The sequence below is a fragment of the Alligator sinensis genome, unplaced genomic scaffold, assembly GCF_000455745.1.
Source record: "Alligator sinensis unplaced genomic scaffold, ASM45574v1 scaffold455_1, whole genome shotgun sequence".
Lineage (NCBI taxonomy): Eukaryota > Metazoa > Chordata > Crocodylia > Alligatoridae > Alligator > Alligator sinensis.
In genome coordinates this window covers 1,694,190-1,714,539 of record NW_005842142.1, presented here as the reverse complement: position 1 = coordinate 1,714,539, position 20,350 = coordinate 1,694,190, and the positions used below count along the sequence as shown (strand labels likewise).

Sequence of the window (20,350 nt, the reverse complement as noted above, 5' to 3'; positions counted from 1 at the left end):
ACTCTTTCCTGCCTATGCAGGGGTTTGAACTCGATGATCTATTGAGGTCCCTTCCGACCCTAGCATCTATGAATCTATGAATCTTCAGCCTGGAAAAGCGCAGGCTCAGGGGGTACTTGGTGGCTGCCTATAAGTACATAAGGAGTGTGTACCAGGATCCGGGGGAACATCTGTTCACCAGAGCACTCCAAGGGATAACAAGGAGCAACGGTCATAAACTTCTCCATGAATTTTTTAGGCTGGTCATAAGGAAAAACTTCTTTATTGTCCAAGCCCACAAGGCCTGGAATAGGCTCCCTCCAGAAGTGGTACAGGCACTTACTCTGGACTCATTCAAGAAACATTTGGATGCTTATCTTGCTGGGATCCTCTGACCCTAGCTGACTTCCTGCCCCTGGGGCAGGGGGCTGGACTTGATGATCTTCAAGGTCCCTTCCAGCCGTAATGTCTATGAAATCCATGAAATAATATTTTCTCTTATATTATTTACTGTATTCACTCCTCTTCAGTTCTGGAACATGCTTTACAATAACACTATGCAAAGTTTGATTATTGCCTTCTATGATAATATAGCTTGCTATTCTACCTATTTTAGGTACTTATATGGTTCTCATCTGCATAGAATGTGTTCATCTCACATTCTTTGATGTATTTATTCTCCCAATCTCCCTGTGAGGTAGGGTAGTACTATCAACTCCAGAGGAAATCAAGGCACAGAGAGAGTGACTTGCCTGAAGTCATACCAGAAATCTGTGGAACAGTCTGGAATTGAGTCTGGGTATCCTTTCTCTCGCTATTAGGGTCGATATTTTTTTCCTGATGCTGCACTTGGGACTTGGTAGCAAATGATGATTATTAGCACATTTTTATGTTTTTGCAAAAATTATTATGATTTCATAACTCAGCCTGAGCATACTTTAATGGAAGTTGTCATGCTGCTATTTTCTACTGAGGGGCTTAAAACTGGGAAACTAGAGGGAATTTCCAGGGGAGGGAAGGGGACTGTGGACCAGTTCAGCAGCTTCTACCACTGTCATTCTGCTTGAGTCTCTGTTGACAATTCAAATTGCCCTTTTCCTGTTTAAATCCTAAAAGAGATGCAGTACAATTAGTGCCTGCTCTCCTCTCTGTTTTATCTCCTTTAAGGACAGAGTGGTAGGGGGAAGTGTCATTTACTCCTTGCTGCATCAAAACAAGAGATTAATTCCATTCTATTGAGTGAACATGAACTGTCACATCTGCCTAATCCAGGCATCTACATCACACTTCACAAGGTTGTCTATTAAGTTCACAAATTGTGAAAGAATCTCTTTTGTTTGTCTGATTTGTTGTAATCACAATCATCATTACAAGTACCTAGAAAGGAGGCCAGTGCATTTTAAAAACTGAGAAAATATGCATTACTTTTACTCTAGCATAAGGTAAGGACAGATCCAAAATCTTACTCTAAAGTAAGAAGCGACAGTCTGTGTTTTCATATTGGTTGTCTCTCTCGGATGATGTGTTGTATCTTCAGTTTCATTCTGTAAACATGAAAAAAGAAAAAGACACTTCTTATTCTTATGGCCTGTAGTGTATTTTGCATCAAAACAAAGCACCCCTTAAAAGACTATCTTTTATAAAGGATGTATGCCAAACTGTAAGGGCTATAGAATAATCACTCACAAAGACAGAAATTGTTGCACCAGTATATTACTTTTCATACAATCTGTATATGCACGCACGCACGCACACACACGACACAGCTTAAAAACTGAATGTCTAGATAAAAACTCAGAAATAATGTGATAAGAGGAAAAAGTTTTTTCCCCCTTATATTAAGGACTGCTGCAGCTCTGTACATAATTTCAGCACGCTTTTATTTTGCTTCTCTAGGGAGCATGATTATTCCCCAAACAAATATTTAAATGTTTTCTATTTGACTACAACAATACAGCTAGGAAACGTTTTTCTGAAGTAGCAATAAACTATAGTCAGAAAGAAGGGAAAATGTAGGTTTTTACCTCACGGAAGGAATACGAATTGCACAACACAAAGAAATCCAGCTAAGCAGAAAAGAAAATAGGAGAGGGAAAAAAAACCAAGGAAGGGGTTACTTGCTTACTGTTAGTAGTGATAATATTGCCATTGTCTACTTTAAATAAGAGTTCAATATGCTGCAGTGAAACTAGGTTTCTTACCTTGGTACGGCTGATTGATTTCTGGGGAGTCCACATTTGGTAATTTATTGCACTTTTGCTTTTAGTATGCGCCAGGTTACCTAAGGAGAGATGACAGGAAAACAACCTACCAAAACGTTTACATCTCAGCTAAATGAAGAACCACCTTGTGCAGGCTCCTGAGGTCATACCTCTGTATATTTCTGGCTTCTCCTTGTGTTCTTATTATTCCTTCCCAAGGATAAAAAGGGAAAACTTTGGAAACATCACAAGAGGATGAAATAGGGCTCTGCCATGACTGATTAAAACAAGCAGCCTCTTCAAACATGAATACCCTGATGCTCATTTACACTAAAGTCCCCTTATATTGCCCTGGCAAGTAAATATAGCTTCAACTGTGACTTAAAAAAGGGAAATCAGTTTTGTAGTTCCACTTCTAGAGTCCTTAAAATCAAGAAATTTTGCTATTGTTAGGATGCCCAGGATTAGCTGAATTAAGGCAGTTTAAGCAGAACAGGGTTTTTTAAAGAAATACTAAAAATACCTTATGAATGCCTTAACAATTCCACTTTGGGCTTAGTTAATTCTAACCATTTTAACCAACTGACATTGCTTTAGCTGCCCACATACAATTTTGGGAATCTCAACATTGTACAAATTGTCTTCAGCTTCTACAGGGATGGGTGGATAAAATGTAGACAGACAGGTTATAGCACATTACTGGTTGTACGTTAAGGGTTCATGGTTATTGTGATAGCACCAAATACCAAAATCCCCATTTGCTTTATCAGAATGCTAATAGGGTTAAGTATAGACAGTCAAAAAGCCTGAGGCTGAATCGATTCAATCTTTGCAGGGTAGCCAAAGCTGCGTAGACTGAACCGATAAGCAAATGAACAGACATTCAATTCCGATTCCAGAAATGCAGCTACATGCCTACAGTGGCCCAGGCCAGAAGCCAAGAGGTGATAGAGCAAATCTACCTGCTCCACTGGAGCAGACAACTTGGGCCAACGCTAGCTTGCCCACCCACCCTGTAAGGGGAGTTTTGCTGGGGAGGTGCAAAGCATCCTGGGATGCTGGGGAATTGCGAGTTAATTTGAAACTGGAGGGGATCTAGGACAATAAATTGACTTAGCCTAAACCAGTTGAGTCTCATAGTACATCCATCCAGGTTTCTCTTAAATCAGTTTCGGACATTTTGAAAGTGGTTTATGTGCACTGAACTTCTGTTGTGTTACAGATTTGAACTGGTTTTTGAACACCTATACCCTTTTATGTGTAATTTCTATCCCTAGCCTAGATGCTTTTGCCCTTGTTTTAAAAGTTCCTGTGCACAGTCCACATTTTAACAATTCTTGTGCTCTGCATAAAGTCAAGGAGACAAAAACATTCAGAAATAACCTTGCCATGGTTTATTTCACACTTTTGCTTAAGAGTGTTTCAGTCACTGGCTTCTTCCCTAGAAGTGCAATGTGTGTTGGTTCCACAGAAATAGCACCTTTGTATCACAAAAAATTCCAGTACCTGGATAAAATGTGTGTAGGAATGGCATTGTTTCACAATGAACTTCCCTGCTTCTTCTGACTTAAAATAGACTTAATCTTAATTCCCTATGCAGCTAAACCTCCATCTGTAATCAAGAGGACTTTTGTCTAAGAAAAGACTTTAGATTACTTTATGGTACAGTAATATTTTAGAGTAATATCTAATAATGTCTTCAACTTTAACTTTCTTTTTATAATACCAATATATCTCCCAAGTAATTGTCCACGTAACTGCAGTAGAAAAATATCTATTTTTTGTCACAGATGTCTACTACATTATAGCCCATATAATAAAGAAAAAAATGGATCTCATTTAGACGTGGCAGCATATACACAGAATTACATACACAGAATATTGCAACAATGTTTAGCTCCATAGCAGAACAGAATAAATTATATTGGGCTTTCAGGTTCTTATTTATGGAAAATTTATGGAAACTAGATATGCAAGATACAAAGGATATGGTTTAATTAGGTCAAAGTTTATTTAATTGAATTATCTGGGAATTACCTGGCAAGAGCTTGTGCAGTGCCGGTCATTGTTGTTCCTTTGTTTCTACCTGTTTGGCAGGGAGGAGGGAGGGAGCTCCTATCAACTTCCTCTCTGTTCTAGACCTGATCCCAGACTGCTACTAAGACTGTACCTCCTTCTCATTAAGAAGCTGGAGAAATGAGGCATATTTGATGTCAGGAGCCTATTCCCTAGATTCTTCAGACAGTGAGACAAGGCTCTATCAGGCAGAGCAGGGCATTCATATATGCCTTACCCAGAGCATGCCTATAGCTTATTTGAACACCTTGGGCCAGGTTTCAACTTAGGCAGGGCCCTCCTCTGCCTGCCTTCTCTTTGGAACTGGAAGGATGTGGGAACCTCAGAAGGAGTCCCAACCCATTTCTTCCGACTTGACCAGATACAGCTCTCCCCACTTTGAGCCTGACATCTGTATATATTCTAAGGAGCAATGCCACTAAGCTATGCAATATATCAAGCAGCCAGACAAAAGCCAGGAGTAGTCAGTAAAAGCAGTTGGTAGTTAGGTTGAAAAAATCTACCACAAGTACTAGGAAATATGTTACCTGTTTTTGTAAGTGGATGGGTTACCAGCTGTCTGGTCAGAGTGTTTTCGGAGGACCGCAATAGCAGCACAATGTCAGCTGGCAGGGTATCTCGGTTCTTGGCCAAGAACCCACTTGCATTATAAAGTACCTGTTGAAAAAGTATGTTTGGAGTCCCTCGGTTTTTGATATATTAGCCTTTTTCCAAGTGCTATAAAGCTATAATATATCAAAAGAGAAAATATGCAGCCTTGGGGCGCATCTAGGTAAACGCGTATGTGTGGTATGCAGTGCCGCACACTGCACATGCCACACATGCAGGCATTTCCCATGTTGCTACTTTACAGTGCAGGGGGTTTTTTTGAGCCTAGGAGATCTCAGCGTCAAGAAGCCTGCACCTAAAAAAAGTGTGACTGCAGCTCCCAGAGGCCCCCCAGAACCCCAGGTAAGGCTGGACCTAGCCTCCCCTACCCCACCAGGGGCAACATGCCATGAGCCAGACTGCATATGGCACACCATGTGTGCTGCTGCTACTTGTCTCTGCAGAGACATGCCCCTAAGGGCCAGTAACTGACTTTTTCTCTTTTGGCCATTGCTAGTCTTAATTTTGAATGTTCAGAAACACCAAGATACTCACCATGAAAGCCAACCTGATAACTGTCATAAAGCATTTGTTTACTACTACATAAAGCATTTGTCACAATCAGACTTAACGTTCTCGCTGAGATCTATGTATTTCCAAAAGGGCAGATTTTCAAATGCACATGGGGAAGGCAGGGGTTTAGGTTGTAGCCGTGTTTGTCTAAGGACATAGGCAGACAAGGTTCCTTGGGTGAATTTGATATCTTTTATTAGACCAACCCAAATAGTTGGAGAATATTTATTAAGCAAGCTTTCGGGTTCAAAAACCCTTCGTCAGGCTAAGGAAGTTTCAGCAGTTGGTGTGTGCTCTTCCTGGATGGAATAAAAAGGCTGGGGAGTCAGTTGCCATGGGGAAGGCAGGCATTCAGTTCTAACTAAAAATCATTGGGAATTGAGCATCTCACTCAGAATTGTGCCTCTAAGACTCAGAATGCTAAAACAACAACCTGTATAATATAAGTCTCTTACCTTTCCTGCATAATGGTAAATCCCAAAGTTTAGGTCTATTCTTTTGGGCCTCCAAAAATATTTTGACTTTAAATTATCTTCAAATTTTTCTATAAGCAAAAACACATTGCATCTTATTAAAGTAATTGTAGAAAACTGGCCATAAATCCATAGTACTTTGAAGCAGGGATCTACTAAGGAAACTTAATTGGCTTTTCGAGCAAATGCAGTGACCTGAAACAGATCCTGTCATTTTTTAAAGAAAAAAAACACCCTGCTAACTAGCTGGTCTTGTGTTTAAAGCAGTGGACAAAGCTTTAGGAGCTCTTGGATCCATCATTTGCTCTATCAAAAACTTCACATGACTTAACCTTGCAGTTTTGAAGTGAAAATTAAATTTAATTAAAATTAACTTTTTTTTGGTTTGAATTAATTTTAACTTGAAAAACAAAAGGCACTTCAAGACTTTTATAGTTACATGACGACTAAAATAAGGCCTCTTGTACATGGACATGAGAACCAAAATAATTAAATCAATTATAATCAAAGTAGCTTATACTTTGAGCCTGTGGTAGATTTTCTTACTCTAAAATAAGTGTTTCCAAATAAAGAGCTGAATTGAAATATGTATTGTTAATTCAGGTTTCAGTTCCAGTATTTATATAGACAATCCCTAGAGCAGTATTTGTTTTGTTTTAACTGATACTTCAACAGGTTCTGTGTTTTGGTGCAATATTCATACCCACTTCTTTACACAGTTAGGATCTCCTGATAAGAGCTGACTCAAGGCCTTGTGACACCTTACGCTGAAAGCTGTAAAAATGTTAATTGGCTTAGTGTTGTTGGCCTTAGTGAAGCAGTCACACGTTAAGGGAAAAAACCTGCTTTGACTGCCATTCACCTGCACATCTGTGGCTTGCCGCTATAGGCTTGGTGAGCAGGAGCAGGACTAAGAGCTAGGGGAAGGACAGGTGCACTGCTACCTCTGGGTAGAGTGAGTACCAAAGCCCCAGAAGGCCTGGTGGCATGATGGCTCCTGCCACCACTGGGACTGGCTGTGCTCCTGGCAGGAACAGAGCAAACCAGTCATAGTGTGGGGAGGCAGGGGGAACTGCTGGGACTGGCTCTGCTTCCAGGAGCAGAACTGATCAGAGTGGCAGTGGGGAGGCAGTACTGCCCCTTCCCCCCACTCATACCAGTCATTCCAGTGGTGGTGGGGAGGTGGTGTGTCTCTTGCTCTGACCAGCTCATTCTGCTTCTGCCAGGAGCACAGTCAGTCCCAGCAGTGGAGGCAAGGAAGTGCCCTCCTCCCTCCCCCACTCCAATTGGCTTGCAATGCTCAGGCACGGCTGGTGAACTCAGACTGGTGGAGTGGGTGGAGTGGCACACTGGAGCGGAGGGGGCTTGCAGCCGCTCGGGAGCAAGGGGGTTTGCAGCCTTCCTGCTCCTGGCCAGAGTTCCTGGACGGCCTGCATACAGCACCCTTACTCTCTGTAATATATTTGGAAACTGGAATATTATACAATGAAAACACAGGCAGCTATCATTAAAATACATTTTGCACAGAATATTGACACAGAAGCATTGTAGATCTCTTGAAAGACAACATTCACATACCTACAAGTGTCCGATCTGTTGCTTGTGGGAATCGACTTTCCTCATCCAGCAGGGACAATAAGCCCATTGGTTTCTGCAGGAACATATCTAAGAGAGGCCTGTTGTCCTCATATTCTATAACTCTTGCATCAACACCTTCATATAGATATTCATTCTGCAATGAGTGATAAAAGGCATGTTTTGCTCACATAGTTTTGGAATGTGATTTACAAACTATTAGGTGAAAATAATACGTAAAGAACTCTAGACCCAGGAAGAGCTTTTTGGGCATAACTCACTTTAGTCTGAAAAACCTGGAGGAATGAGGGAAAGGGCAATACATTTAAAAAGCATTTAATCACTATATATGGTCTAACAACAAGAAATACACACATCCCAAAATCTATTTCACCTCTCAGTCAGATAGAAACAAGAGGAAAATGAACAAAATCAGTGTTGCCAATCTGAAAGCAGGCCCAGAAAAATAGGATTTTAAAACCTGCCTGAAAGCCATTGCAGAATTCATGGTTACCACCTTTCTTTTGGCTAGATATATCTCATTTCATAGTGATTTCTAGTCTTCTCTCTAAGCAAGAGAGTAAGAAGTCTGAATCTCTTGAATCCTTTTGCAGGAAACCCATATCTTGGGTGCAGGCACATAATATTAAGTCCATTCACTTTTGCCCATTTACTTTTGAGCAGTGAACAAGTGGAGTCTTGATTTTCCCCAGTGCTTGAGTAGCAGAGTCAGTGCAGGAGAGGAAAGTAATACATTATCACTGGTAGAGACAAACAGAAAATTACTAACCCTGTCGGAGAAGAAGAAGAAATAGGAGAATAATTGTAACTACAGCATGTTTCTGAGTTAGTTTTTCCCAGGGATAATCCTGGAGAGGGCTATTTACACAGCACCTCTTGCTCAAAACTGTGGCTGTATCAGCAAGTCTAGTTGTTATGATTATGTTCCAGCTGATATTGTTAAAATTGGCAAGAAGCTACATGTAAATAAATTAAGAATCTGCTTCTGTAGATTTTGATATTCAGAAAAGGAATAAAATGTGTCTTTGATGCTGATTTATCCCTGAACAAACATTCCTATGCAAAACCATTAATTATCCTGTTTTCTAAAATTCAGTTGCTTTGAAAGGAGCCAGGTTAAGAGCACTAGCATCTGAACATTATTTGTAATAGTTAAAGGAACTCCTCAATAGCTACACAGCTTGGTAACAGCAGCACAAGCTTCCCTGTGCTACCCTCCTAATTCACAGTTCTGACCTGGAAAGACCACCAGAGTAGTTCAGTCCTCTATGACTGTTCAGTCCTCAACTTCTTTATTAAAAACATCCAAACAGAATGTCAATTAGTGCCAACAGGCTTTGTGATGTTAACATCTAGGCTATGGAATGAACCATAAAAATCACTTCACATTGGAAGTTTCCTGGTACTTATCAGTCACTACTGAACTGGTTTTAAACCACTGGCTTGATAGCAAGATACTCCACATTAATATTCCCCTATATAATACTATTCCTTCACCCATATTATTGTGATATATACATTTTTTTCTTTTGCTTCATGTGACAAGTATTATAAAGCCATAATGAAATAGATTTTATTTGAATTATTTTTTAACATCACCATAAACAAGACACCGAGTCAGCTGCAGGAGGCTGTAATCCCTGATGATGTTTTACAGCATCAGAGTTCCCAAAAATAGCAGCTGCTCACTGAGATGATAAAACATAATCCACAAGACAGGATTCACATAGATAGGATGTCACAAGGAATGACTGCATTACACTGGAGTACATGTAATAGGGTTGGAGCATCTCAGGCAGTATTTCAGGCTATGTGCTGTGATCAAAACCAGGTCAAATTACTTTGTGTAAACAGCAGAATTATTACATGCAGTTAGCAAATTTAGATTGTGCTTGTAAGAACTGTAATGACCTTTTGCTGATGCCTCTTTGGTTTGAAGGTTAACTCCAAAAAATGTATTCAGTAGTAGCCTTTTATCAGCTTAGTAAAGCAAAAGATGCAACTGCAAAAGTTAAAAATAAACACTGTGGGCTCCGTATACAAAAAGCAGAGAAAGTTGGAGTACTCCTGACTAATGTATTTTTCACCTGTATTAACTTTATATAATGGGTCACACTAAGAAGGTCAGCTGCTTGAAATTGCCAGCAACACAATTTTTATCTTTGTTAACACAATGCAAGCAGTAGAAGAATGAACACAGCTTGAGAAGAAATGGAAATCTGCCTGGTTTTACCTAGGGTCTATGGAGATCCTTCTCAGACGAAAGGTCAGGTCCCTGCACTGTAATGGACCTTATCAAGTTTTGCTGGATCTTATCAAATCCTTTCTGCAGGGTCAGGTTGCGTGAAAACCTGCACCGTCATCAGTCAGGACCAGGGTCTATGGCAAAGCCGGCACCTCAGGTCTCCCATCCTCACCAAGCATGAGAAATGCCCTCTTAGGTTAAGGACAGATATTACACATCAACCGGTTTAAATGATCAAAAACTGGTTTAAACCTGTAACAGAACAGATGTTCACTGCACATAAACCAGTTTGAAAATGGTTGAAACCACTTCGAGATAAACCTGGTTGAATGTAGTATCAAACTTAACTTATTTGGGTCAAACCAGTTTATGAAACTTCTGTCCCAGACCCCTTCCTGATTTCAGTTAAATCAGAGTCCTCCAGGATCCTGGCATGCTCTCCGGGCTGGGTGGGGCTCTCTGCTCCAGAGAGCTGGGCTGGCCCTGACCCTCTACTCCCTGGATGCAGCTCTGCCAGAGACTGCAAGTACAGCAGTGTCTGCATGGCTCCCTCCTGCTTCCCCCAGCCCCCTCACCGCTCCATGATGAAGCAGGGATTTCCCCCTCCCCTTTGCCTTACACAGACACCTTTCAGCATTAGCTAGCATACCGCATGGTGGCTACAGTTCATGCTGCAGGAGACAGGACAAAGGCAGACAGGAGAGTGTTTCTTAGGGCTTTTTGGAGCTAATCAACAGGTAGCTGGTAATGTCCCTCCATTCCTTCTGCAGTAAAGCAGTTTAAGAAGAGCTTGAACTAATGGAGAGAGGCTTTGTTTTCTAATAGGGGTGATAAACAGTGTGTTATCAATTCCCTGCAAGGCTGCTCAGAAGGGGGACGGGTAACACCATCAGAATGTCCTGCCAGGGCCTGGCCACGCCCCCCTCAGCTCAGCTCTGTAAAAAGGGTGGGAGGGCTGCTGTAGCTTCTAGTCTGAGCCACTGCAGGCATGTGCCTGCATTTCTGGGATGTCTTTTCAGTTACAAACTGGTTTAGCCTAGCCAGGTTAGACTAACCTGCAAAGATTGAATCAATTCAGGCTCAGGCTTTTTGAATGTCTGTCCCTAGCCTTAAAGGTTGCAGGCTCTGGTCTATAGAGGCTGTGTCTTACTTCACATCAACACAAGAAAAGTTTGTGTTAAACAAGAGGGTAGGTTGTAGCCGTATTGGTGTAAGGACACAGGCAGACAAGGTTCTTTGAGTAAATCCAATATCTTTTATTAGACCAACTGAAATGTTAAACAAGAGAGCTTTTATTTTTAATCTTATATTTACTCAGCAGCAAACAAATGACCTGCAGCAAACAACTGCCTGTTCCAACAGACTTGCTGCTCAATGATGAGTACGGACCTACCCAAATCGCGATTGCAAGTATTTCATGGAAATCAGGAAATCGGGCGATCTCTGTGAAATCCAGGGGAGAGGGGAGGGGGTGGGAAACTTACTAAAAATAAAATGCTGGCTCCTCAGTGGGAGCTAGCAGTCCTTCCCTCAACACAGCTTGCTCAGGGAAAGGGCAGAGGGAGACTGCCAGTATGAAAGTTAACAGGAAAGATGACTGCCACCCCCAGTGGTGGGGGGTGGGGGCACAAGGGCCTGTCAGAGGCATGATGGGGCCCTTGCCACAATAAGCCTTTGAAAATGGCAGCTGGCCCTGCAATCTGCCCACAAAATGAGCTGGCTGTCTCCTTGAGTAGACTCCTAATAATGAGTGGGTCTGAGGCTAGGAATGTATGTTGCATTTGTCCCAGGACAAGTTGTACACCTCTGTTTGTCCTGGAACAGAAATGTTCTAAGCTAGACATGTATACACATCACTTTTCCAATCAGGGTTTGGTATGCAGCTGAATGCACTGCTGCTTTTCTGCCATTGATTTAATGATGCAGCCCACAGACAACTGTTCAGATGTGTTTCACAATGTCTTGAGACAAACTGTTAGCACTTCTTATCCCTAAACCTTTTAAGAATTTGTCCTGGAACAGTGGACATAGACATGTGAACGATTGCACTTTGTCCTGGAAAAATATGGTTTCCCCTGGGACTAGTGTGACATCTGTTTGGAGCATGAATTCTACAGGCACATTCATCATCCCTTTGCCAAAGAGAAGCTACACCACAGAAAAGCTGTGGGAAAGCCTGATACTGGCAGCCTGGTACTTCTGGAACCATGCAATCAGATGACAAATACTTGGGCCAGATTATGGTGCTACTGGGATGATGGGCCAGTCCCCTGGAATCTGCAGTGCTTGGGATAATTTCACAATACAACTTGTGTGGTCTACTCCTAGGCAAACAAATTCTACAATGGGATCTTCATAAGGTTTTGCCTGACTCCTGTTCTCTACCTAACCTATACCTACAATAATGATCTGACTCCAACATATTGGGGCAAATTCATTATTTATTTTTAACACAAGGTAAATAAATAAAATCCCAATTGTTATGGATGGCTGCATAGGGTTGCTAGCCATGTATAGAAATAGTCTGAACAGCTATTATAAGTCTAAGTGCTTCCCGCACCACAAACACAGAGATATCTATACTCACAAGTAGAACATTCCTCCACCAGTTACCCTGTGAAATACTGTACATTGGATGGTGTTCATCCTGGAATGACCAACACCCAAAGACAGCAAGTTGAGGAACAAATACCACAGCACTGCTTAGCACTATGGGCAGATCCAGAGGGGGTGTGGTAGTGTGGCTGCACTCCCTTTTGGACTGGACAGCACCAGGAGAAGTTTTGGGGATTTTTTTTTAAGTTTCCAAAGCAGGTAAGAATCTCTCACTTCCCCTCCCCTCCGTCTTCCTGCTGCTTTCTCCACTGTTTCCAGGGGCAGGGGAAGCTTCAAAGCCACTCTTGCCTGCTCCAGCTGGACTGTGCAGGGGCTTGGACTGGGAATAGCAGCAGTGATGGACAGGGAGGATGTGTTCCCACTCCCTTCACCTGCTCCCACGGGGACTGGGAAGGGTGGGGAACCCATCCTCTGCTCATCACTGCTGCTGCAGCTGTCACTGAGCCCAGCCCCCATGCAGCCCAGTTGGATCAGGCAGGAGCAGTTTTGAAGCTTTCCCCAGGACTGCAGAGAAAGCAGAAGTTTCAGGGGAGTGGGGAAAGAAGAGGTGAGGAGACCTGCTTTTGAGCACAGAGGGGAAGGGTGGGAGTCTTATCACTTTGAGGACTTAAAAATTCCCCAGAGTTTCCCATGGTGCCATCTGTCAGTATTGGTGGGATACAGGGGAGAAGGCTGACACAGGAATGCAGCCACCCCTGAAGCACTGGTGGCTGGTCCCACACCCTGATTTGCCAGATCCTGGATCTGCCCCTGCACAGCACAGGCTGAATGATATTGTGTCATGCAAGGACTAACTTCTGCAGAACATTAATTCAGGAAGAGACAGAAGCCCTTTGTGCATCTCCAGTTATGGAGATAAGGTAACATATTTGAAATTGAAGCCATGGGTGCTCATTAATCCTGCTTAATTTCTTTTCATTCCATTTGTAATCCCTTGTTTGACCTATAAATTCCATTTTGGTCTGTGGTTTTAGTCAGGAGAAATGTGTTTACATAGTGGGAAAGTAATTGCATGCTATTCTTTATGAACTCCCATTACAATAACCAGAACTGGCTCACTGTGCAGTTATATTTTTTTTCTACCTGTTAACCTGCTGTTTGGTATATATAGCTAAGTTATTAGAAAGCTTGAAAAATAATTAAAACCAAAGTGACCCTATTAGAACTGGAAGAATTCTAAATGCCACATATAGTGATTGATTAAAAAGAAAAAAAAGAGATTTCTGAAAGAATAGTGAGCAATCTTTGTTGTTAGATTCCATTCTTTTGATCACTCATCAATATTCCTTGGTGATCAGCTAAAGGAGGAAATATTCCTTGATCAGCTAAAGGAGGAAAAGAAACCATCCCTGAATCCATCTAACTTAGGGAGGTGTTACGCTCACAAGACTCTCACTTACTATGCTGGCACAAGAAGGTCTGCACTTATATTTATATTGCATTTTTAACCAGTAGATCTAAAAATATTTGAGAGACAGGGTTCCAATTTATTATCCCCACTTTACAGATGAGATAATTGGGGCTCTGAGTGGGGAAACAAATTATTCAAGGTCACTCAGCAATGCAAGGAATAAACCCAGATTGCTCAGTCTAGCAGTATAGATAGAGGCACATAAAGCAGTAGATGGTGATGATGATGATGATGACAATGATAATAACAATAATAATAATGATAATACCAGGACTGAGCTGCAGGGGTGGCTGTGATGCCCCTTGGTGGCAGCCCACTTCCTGCTCTGCACAGGCTCCTTAGTACCTGACCTTTCTCTCTCTCTTGTCTGCCACATCTTGCTGGTAATATATGATGGAGAGAAAGGGAGGCTGCCCCAGGGTCCCTGAGCAAGCTCTAGTCTGCTATCTGTTAGTGGGTTCCTTCTGGACCTCCGCATATTCCCATTCTGCCCTCAGACACTAGATGGGGCCCTCCTTGACCATTCATGCCTGAGCACACTAATTGGCTAGGGGCTAATTTTGTGGTCTCCAACCTCCCCTTCAACCATGTCCATGCCTTTTTCACTCTTCTGTTGGAGCCTGAACTTTCTAAGCCTCTACCCCTTTTCTCTCACTAGAGCCTAGGCCCATGGTGTTGGTCCTGGCTTCTGGGCTCCAGCTCCCATCCTGCACCCTCAGGCTTCTATCTCTGCCCTTCTCAGGATGTGGTCCCCTGGCCCTAGTCATTGCCCCTCTCTGGACCATGGGCTCTATAGCCCTGCCTCTGCCCCTCCAGGGCTTCTCTCTACCACTGAGTATCTGGCCCCAGTTGTGTTATACCACTGCTTGGGCCCTGCCCCTGGCAAGCTCAAGCCTCATGTGCTTCTATGGCATTAATAGGACCCCCAACCACCCTTACTGGTCCCAAATCCAAACCACCAGTATAAACCCCAACACAATAAGAAAGCCCTCTGGATGTAACAAAAACTCTCCCTACACTGGGTTTCAACATAACATAAGCTCCCTGGATGAATCACCAAGCTCCAGCCTACTACCTCCAGCCTACTACTGGGTCCCACTTCCCTGCAAGTTGTAAACATCTTGCTTGCAGATCTCAGGGTAGCTCGAGGCCACCAGGCAATCCCCTTCAGCACTTCCTGCTCAGGAGTTCTTACTTTTTTAGCTTCAGGGCCAGACTGATGGCCTGCTCTCAGACCCTGGCTTTATGTGCCTTCTAAGCTCTGCCCACCCAGTCAAATAACTCTGCAGACACTTGCAGGCATTCCCCTCTTGGGCCTGATGACCCTCCTGCTCTGCCCTATGAGGGCTTAGCTCAGCAGCCTGAAGCACTTTGCTCATGTCTGCCTTAGCACAGTTTACTGCTCTGTGTCCACTCCTTGTGTAGGTTACCTTTTTGGAGTGCACCTCTAGTTGCTTACTGGCAGCAAGTTCATTAGCAGCTAGCTTGCTTCCAAGCTGCCAGCCCTCCCTCATCCAGCTCAGTCTGCTTTAGTTTCCTCTTAAAGTAGCAAGAGCTTCCTGGGCTTCTTGTTACTACTATTACTACTACTACTACTACTACTACTACTACTACTACTACTAATAGCATTGACATTTTCATTTCAGGAAAGAGGTTTTTTGTTCAAGTAACAAAAACCCCAAATCACAGAATCATAGAAAATTAGGGTTGGAAGGGACCTAGGGCATGCAGCAGGGTTGAGGTGGCACAGTAGCTGCAGGTGGGTGAGGAGCAAGGAGACCCTAGTGTCCCAGCCGCCAGTGGAGGGTTCAGGATTGAGAGTGTGGTCGGGAGTAAAAGGCAAGAAAGGTTTATTGATTTAACAAAAAAACCCATGACTATGTGTAATAACAAAACAACCATGATAGACAATAACAATTCACATCAGCAACTTATTGGCAGTCCCCTCTGATGCCTGATGTATGACAAGTTCTTCTTCTACAAAGCTCAGCAAAGTCAGACATCCCCAATCTGCGCTGTCCAAGGGGTACCGGGAAGGACCCTGGTATTCAGTCCTCGGGCTCCTCGAGATCCGTGGGCCCACCGAATCCAGGTCAGCAGCTAATTTCTAAATTAGTAGCTTCTCTCACAGAGCTGCATCTTCTTTCTAATGATTTCTGGATGTGCTAGTCAATGTATAACTTCTGAGCTATGCTGATAACTTACAGCCATTCAGATTCTCCCACTACAACTCTTCTTAGGACTGACCAATAGCAGTACAAGCCTTTGCATTCTTCTGATAAGGTTAATTTTGACTATGCCACAAGGCCTACTACTACTTCTACAAGGCCTTGTTAAATTTATTAGGCCTCACTACATACAAAGCCTCACTAATCTTTGACTTTAATTAAACTCTTAGCGGCAACATGCAGCTCCAATACATGAACGAATGACAAGAAACACCTGGTCTAATCCTCACAGAGCGATCAGCAAGCACCTTTATCAGACAGACAATTCTCAGCTGTTACACCTGGAATCTTGGGGCAGTGACAGCATGGGGCTGGGGCCAGGGCCAGGGCCAGGGCTAGGCCCATGGCTGGGACTGGGGTCAGGACAGACCCGCGATCTGCTATCTGCCCATGTGACAGGCGTGGGTTTCACGGGCAGAGGTGTGCAGGGAGCAGATCGTGGCTCTGCCCCGACCCCTTGCTGTCAAAGCCCTGAGATCCCGGGGTCTCTATGGAGACAGGCTGGGAACCACGCAGGCAGGGTGCATGGCCAGGCAGATGGGATGGGGCTGTGGTCAGGCAGGAAGCTGTGTCCAGGGCTGGGTCTGGTATCTTGGGGAGGTGAGGGGTTGGGGCAGAGCCGTGAACTGCTCACTTGCACGTCCATGCCTGTGGAACCAGCACCTGTCACAGGGGTGCGTGGGCAGCGGATTGCGTCTCTTCCCTGGTCCCATGGTGTCACTGCTTACTCCATGATTCTGGTCTCACCTGTCCATCTTTCTCCAAACACTGCTCCCCACCCACCCATGGCCCCATCCCACATCGGGAGTTTTGGTGAGTTGTGGTGAGGTGAACGGGGGTGGGTGCTGTCCTGGCCTGTGACAGCTCAGCAAAACTCCCAATGTGGCTCATTGGCCCAAATAACTGTCCACCCTTGGTCTAGCTCCATCCTCTTTGGAACAACCCTTCAGATAGTTGAAGGCTGCCATTAAATCCCCTCTCAGTCTTCTCTTCTCCAGACTAAATGAGCCCAGTTCCCTCAGTCTCTTCTCATTAGTCATGTGTCCCAGCCCCCTAAACATTTTCATTGCCTTCCACTGGGCTTTCTCCAATTTGTCTATGTCCTTTCTGTAGTGGGGGTTCAACTCTGGACATACTACTCCAGCTGTGGCTTCACCAGTGCTTAATAAAGGGGAAGAATCACTTCCTTCATTCTGCTGGCAACACGCTATTAATGCATGCTAGTATGCTATTAGTCTTCTTCACAACAAGGACAGACCGTTGGCTCAGATTCAGTTTATTTTCCACAGTAACCCCCAGTCCTTTTATGCAGAGCTGCTGCCTAGCCAGTCAGTCCTCAGCCTGAACTGGTGCACTGGATTGTTCTGTCTTAAGTGCAGGACTCTGCAATTCTTAATGAACTTTATGCCTGGATCCAGATGTGCAAGCACGTGTGGTTTGTGGCACTGCAAACCTCTTTGCATCACCACAAATTGTATGAGTTGCACATTCATCAGTGCGTGGCACTGCTAATTTGCAGCGCCGGGCAAAATTTGCTACCAGGACAAGTGCAAAAGTCTGCACTTAGAATGGAACAATCCCATGCATTGATACAGGCAGGTGGCTGACTGGCTGGGCAGCAGCTCTGAAGAAAAGGACCTGGGGGTTACAGAGGAAAATAAGCTGACTATGAACCAACAGTATGCCCTTGTTGCCAAGAAGGCTAACAGGATACTGGGCTGTACTGGTACGTGTGCTGCAAGTAGGTCAACAGAAGTGATTATTTCCCTCTATTCAGCACTGGTGAGGACACATCTGGAGTACTGTGTTCAGTTTTGGGTCCTCCACTACAGAAAATATGTGGACAAATTGGAGAGAGTCCAGAAGAAGGCAACAAAAATAGTCAGGGAGCCAGGGCACATGACTTGTAGATGATTGAGGGAACTGGGCTTGTTTAGCCTAGAGAAAACTAGACTGAGGGGGGATTTAATAGCAGCCTTCAACTATCTGTTTGAAGGCTATTTGTGTGCTATGGCATTACTCTTGCAGCTTATATTTTATACTCCTCACCTTTGAACTAAATGTGTTTAGTTTCAGAAGTAAGTTATACATTGTAACAATGTTAACAAGGGCAGGAATCAAACTGCCACTTCCCTGTATAAGGCAGGCCCCTGAAAGAGTGAGTGAATCAGTGATTGAATGCATAACACAGTAGCAGGCGGCAATTAACACCTAGGAAAACCGCAGATCAACCAACGGAAGAAATCAATAGAAGACAATGTAGCAACCAGGAATTCTCTAAACGTCACTGTTCAAGGGCTAGAAGCCCTGGTCTGAGTTAATCAACGCCGGGGACCAAATTTTGGGCTGAATATCTCCAGATTGACCGCTCCCAGAGCCCTATTCAAAATTCATCAATGGACTCCCAAACCTGCACATACATGCGAATGACCCCTGGGGCTAACAGATGCCATCCAGTAGCCGCCGAGGGGGAAGTCCCACGAGGGTCAATGACCCCTGGATTGGGCTAACCTGAAAACTGGGGAGTCACCAAAGTCTGCCAAGGACAGATAAAAAGCAGTGAAAAGTGACCCTCAGCGGCGCCCTCTTGATCTCCAACTTGACCAGCACCCGACCTGTCCAGCCAAAAGGACCAGCCGGCGACCCCCTTCTGGAGGATAACACCACTCTGGAAGAAGCCTCGACTGGCCATCAACGGCAGACTCCAGCGCCTGTGGGATAGGTAACCTGACTCTTGTAGCTCGCTACTGTGTGTGTGTGCATGTATGTGTGTGTTTGTGGGGACCAGCCCCAAGGTTTATGATTTAACTTCATTACAGTGTTTCAATCCACCTAAAAAACCAGAATTTTAAGGATTCCGAGTTGGACATTTGTAGCCAACAGGTTTACACTTGAGATGGGGTCTCCCGGAGAGCTGACCTTGGGAATGACCTCAGTGAATGCATTCCCTGAGTCTTTGGTCAGGTTGTCTTCCCAGATAGTCCCATCTGCATTTGATACTATAGTAACTAAGGGTGCCTACAGATGTGTAAAGGCCCTGCTTTAACTAATGGTGCTTTACACAAAGCTCTCCAAATTAGAGCCCCCCCCAACCCAGCAGACATTCTTCTGTTCGGTCGGGGATGCTTGAGCCTGCCAGCACCCCTGGCCAGTAGGGATGCTCCAGAAGCCTCCAAGGGGCTGCTAACTGCCCCTCTCCCCAGTTCTAACCCCCATGCCCCTCAGCTCCACGTCTGTCAACAGGGAAGGGAAGGAGCAGCAGTCAGTTGCTGGTTGGGCTTGGCTGGAGGGAGGGGGTGCAGTGGTACAGAGCCCCATCGCCTCATGCCCCCCCCCCAGATACCCTGGCTAAGGTTTTTGGGGGAGCCAGGCTGGGCCCACAAGGCAAAGGAACTCCATTCCACACCACCCCCCCCCAACTCTGGCCTGGCCTGCTGCTGTCAGGAGGCTTGGGGAGGGAGTGGGGGAAGGGCGCCCCTGTTGCCTTTTGGGCCAAGCCCACCTCGTGCCCACCTTGTGGGGCGAGGTGGGCACGCTGGAGGGGAGGGACAGAATCCAGCTAGATCTAGACAAATTACAAGGTGGGCGGATGAGAATAGGATGGAATTCAATGCAGATAGCATCTAGGGAGAAGGAACCAGAAACACACCTATAGGCTGGGGAACACCCTTCTTGTCAACAGGGTGGCAGAAAGGGATCTTGGAGTCATTGTTGACTCCAGGATGAACGTGAGCCACCAATGTGAGGAAGCGGTCAGTAAGGCTAACTGCACCTTGTCATGCATCTACAGATGCATCACAAGCAGGTCCAGGGAGGTGATCCTTCCCCTCTATGTGGCATTAGTCAGGCTGCACTTGGAGTACTGTGCCCAGTTCTGGGTGCTGCACTTCAAGAGGGATGTAGCTAGCATTGAGAGGGTTCAAAGGAAGGTCACTCGCATGGTCAAGGGGCAGCGGGGCAGGCTCCACAAAGAGAGGCTAAAGGGCCTGAATCTATTCAGCCTCCACAAGAGAAGGCTGAGAGGGGATCTAGTGGCCATTTACAAACTCACCAGGGGGGACCAGTGGAAACTGGGGGAGGCTCTGCTCCCCTGGGTACCACCCCGGGTTACTAGGAATAATGGCCACAAATTGTTAGAGACAGGGTTCAGGCTGGACATCGGGAGATATTACTTTACAGTTAGGGCTGCCAGGCTGTGGAATGGGCTTCCAAGTGAGGTGGTACTTTCTTCTACCTTGGGGGTCTTCAGGAGGAGGCTGGACAGATATTTGGCTGGGGTGATATGATCCCGGCCCCGTTCCTGCCCGGGGTAGGGAGTTGGACCTGATGATCTGTTTAGGTCCCTTCCAACCCTAAGTACTATG

At 44.6% G+C, this 20,350-nt stretch overlaps 1 protein-coding gene across 1 annotated transcript in view; it reads right to left on the bottom strand.

Moving 5' to 3' along the window:
• The window catches only part of MYO3A (myosin IIIA), a 219,080-nt gene that overhangs the window by 45,986 nt on the left and 152,744 nt on the right, over positions 1–20,350 (bottom strand). Inside the window, exons 20-24 of the mRNA XM_025206153.1 lie at positions 7,469–7,622; positions 5,873–5,961; positions 4,784–4,913; positions 2,181–2,260; positions 1,446–1,523 (exon numbers count right to left, since the gene is read on the bottom strand). Coding sequence (XP_025061938.1) covers positions 1,446–1,523; positions 2,181–2,260; positions 4,784–4,913; positions 5,873–5,961; positions 7,469–7,622 — 531 coding nt within the window. The remainder of the gene's footprint in view (positions 1–1,445; positions 1,524–2,180; positions 2,261–4,783; positions 4,914–5,872; positions 5,962–7,468; positions 7,623–20,350) is intronic.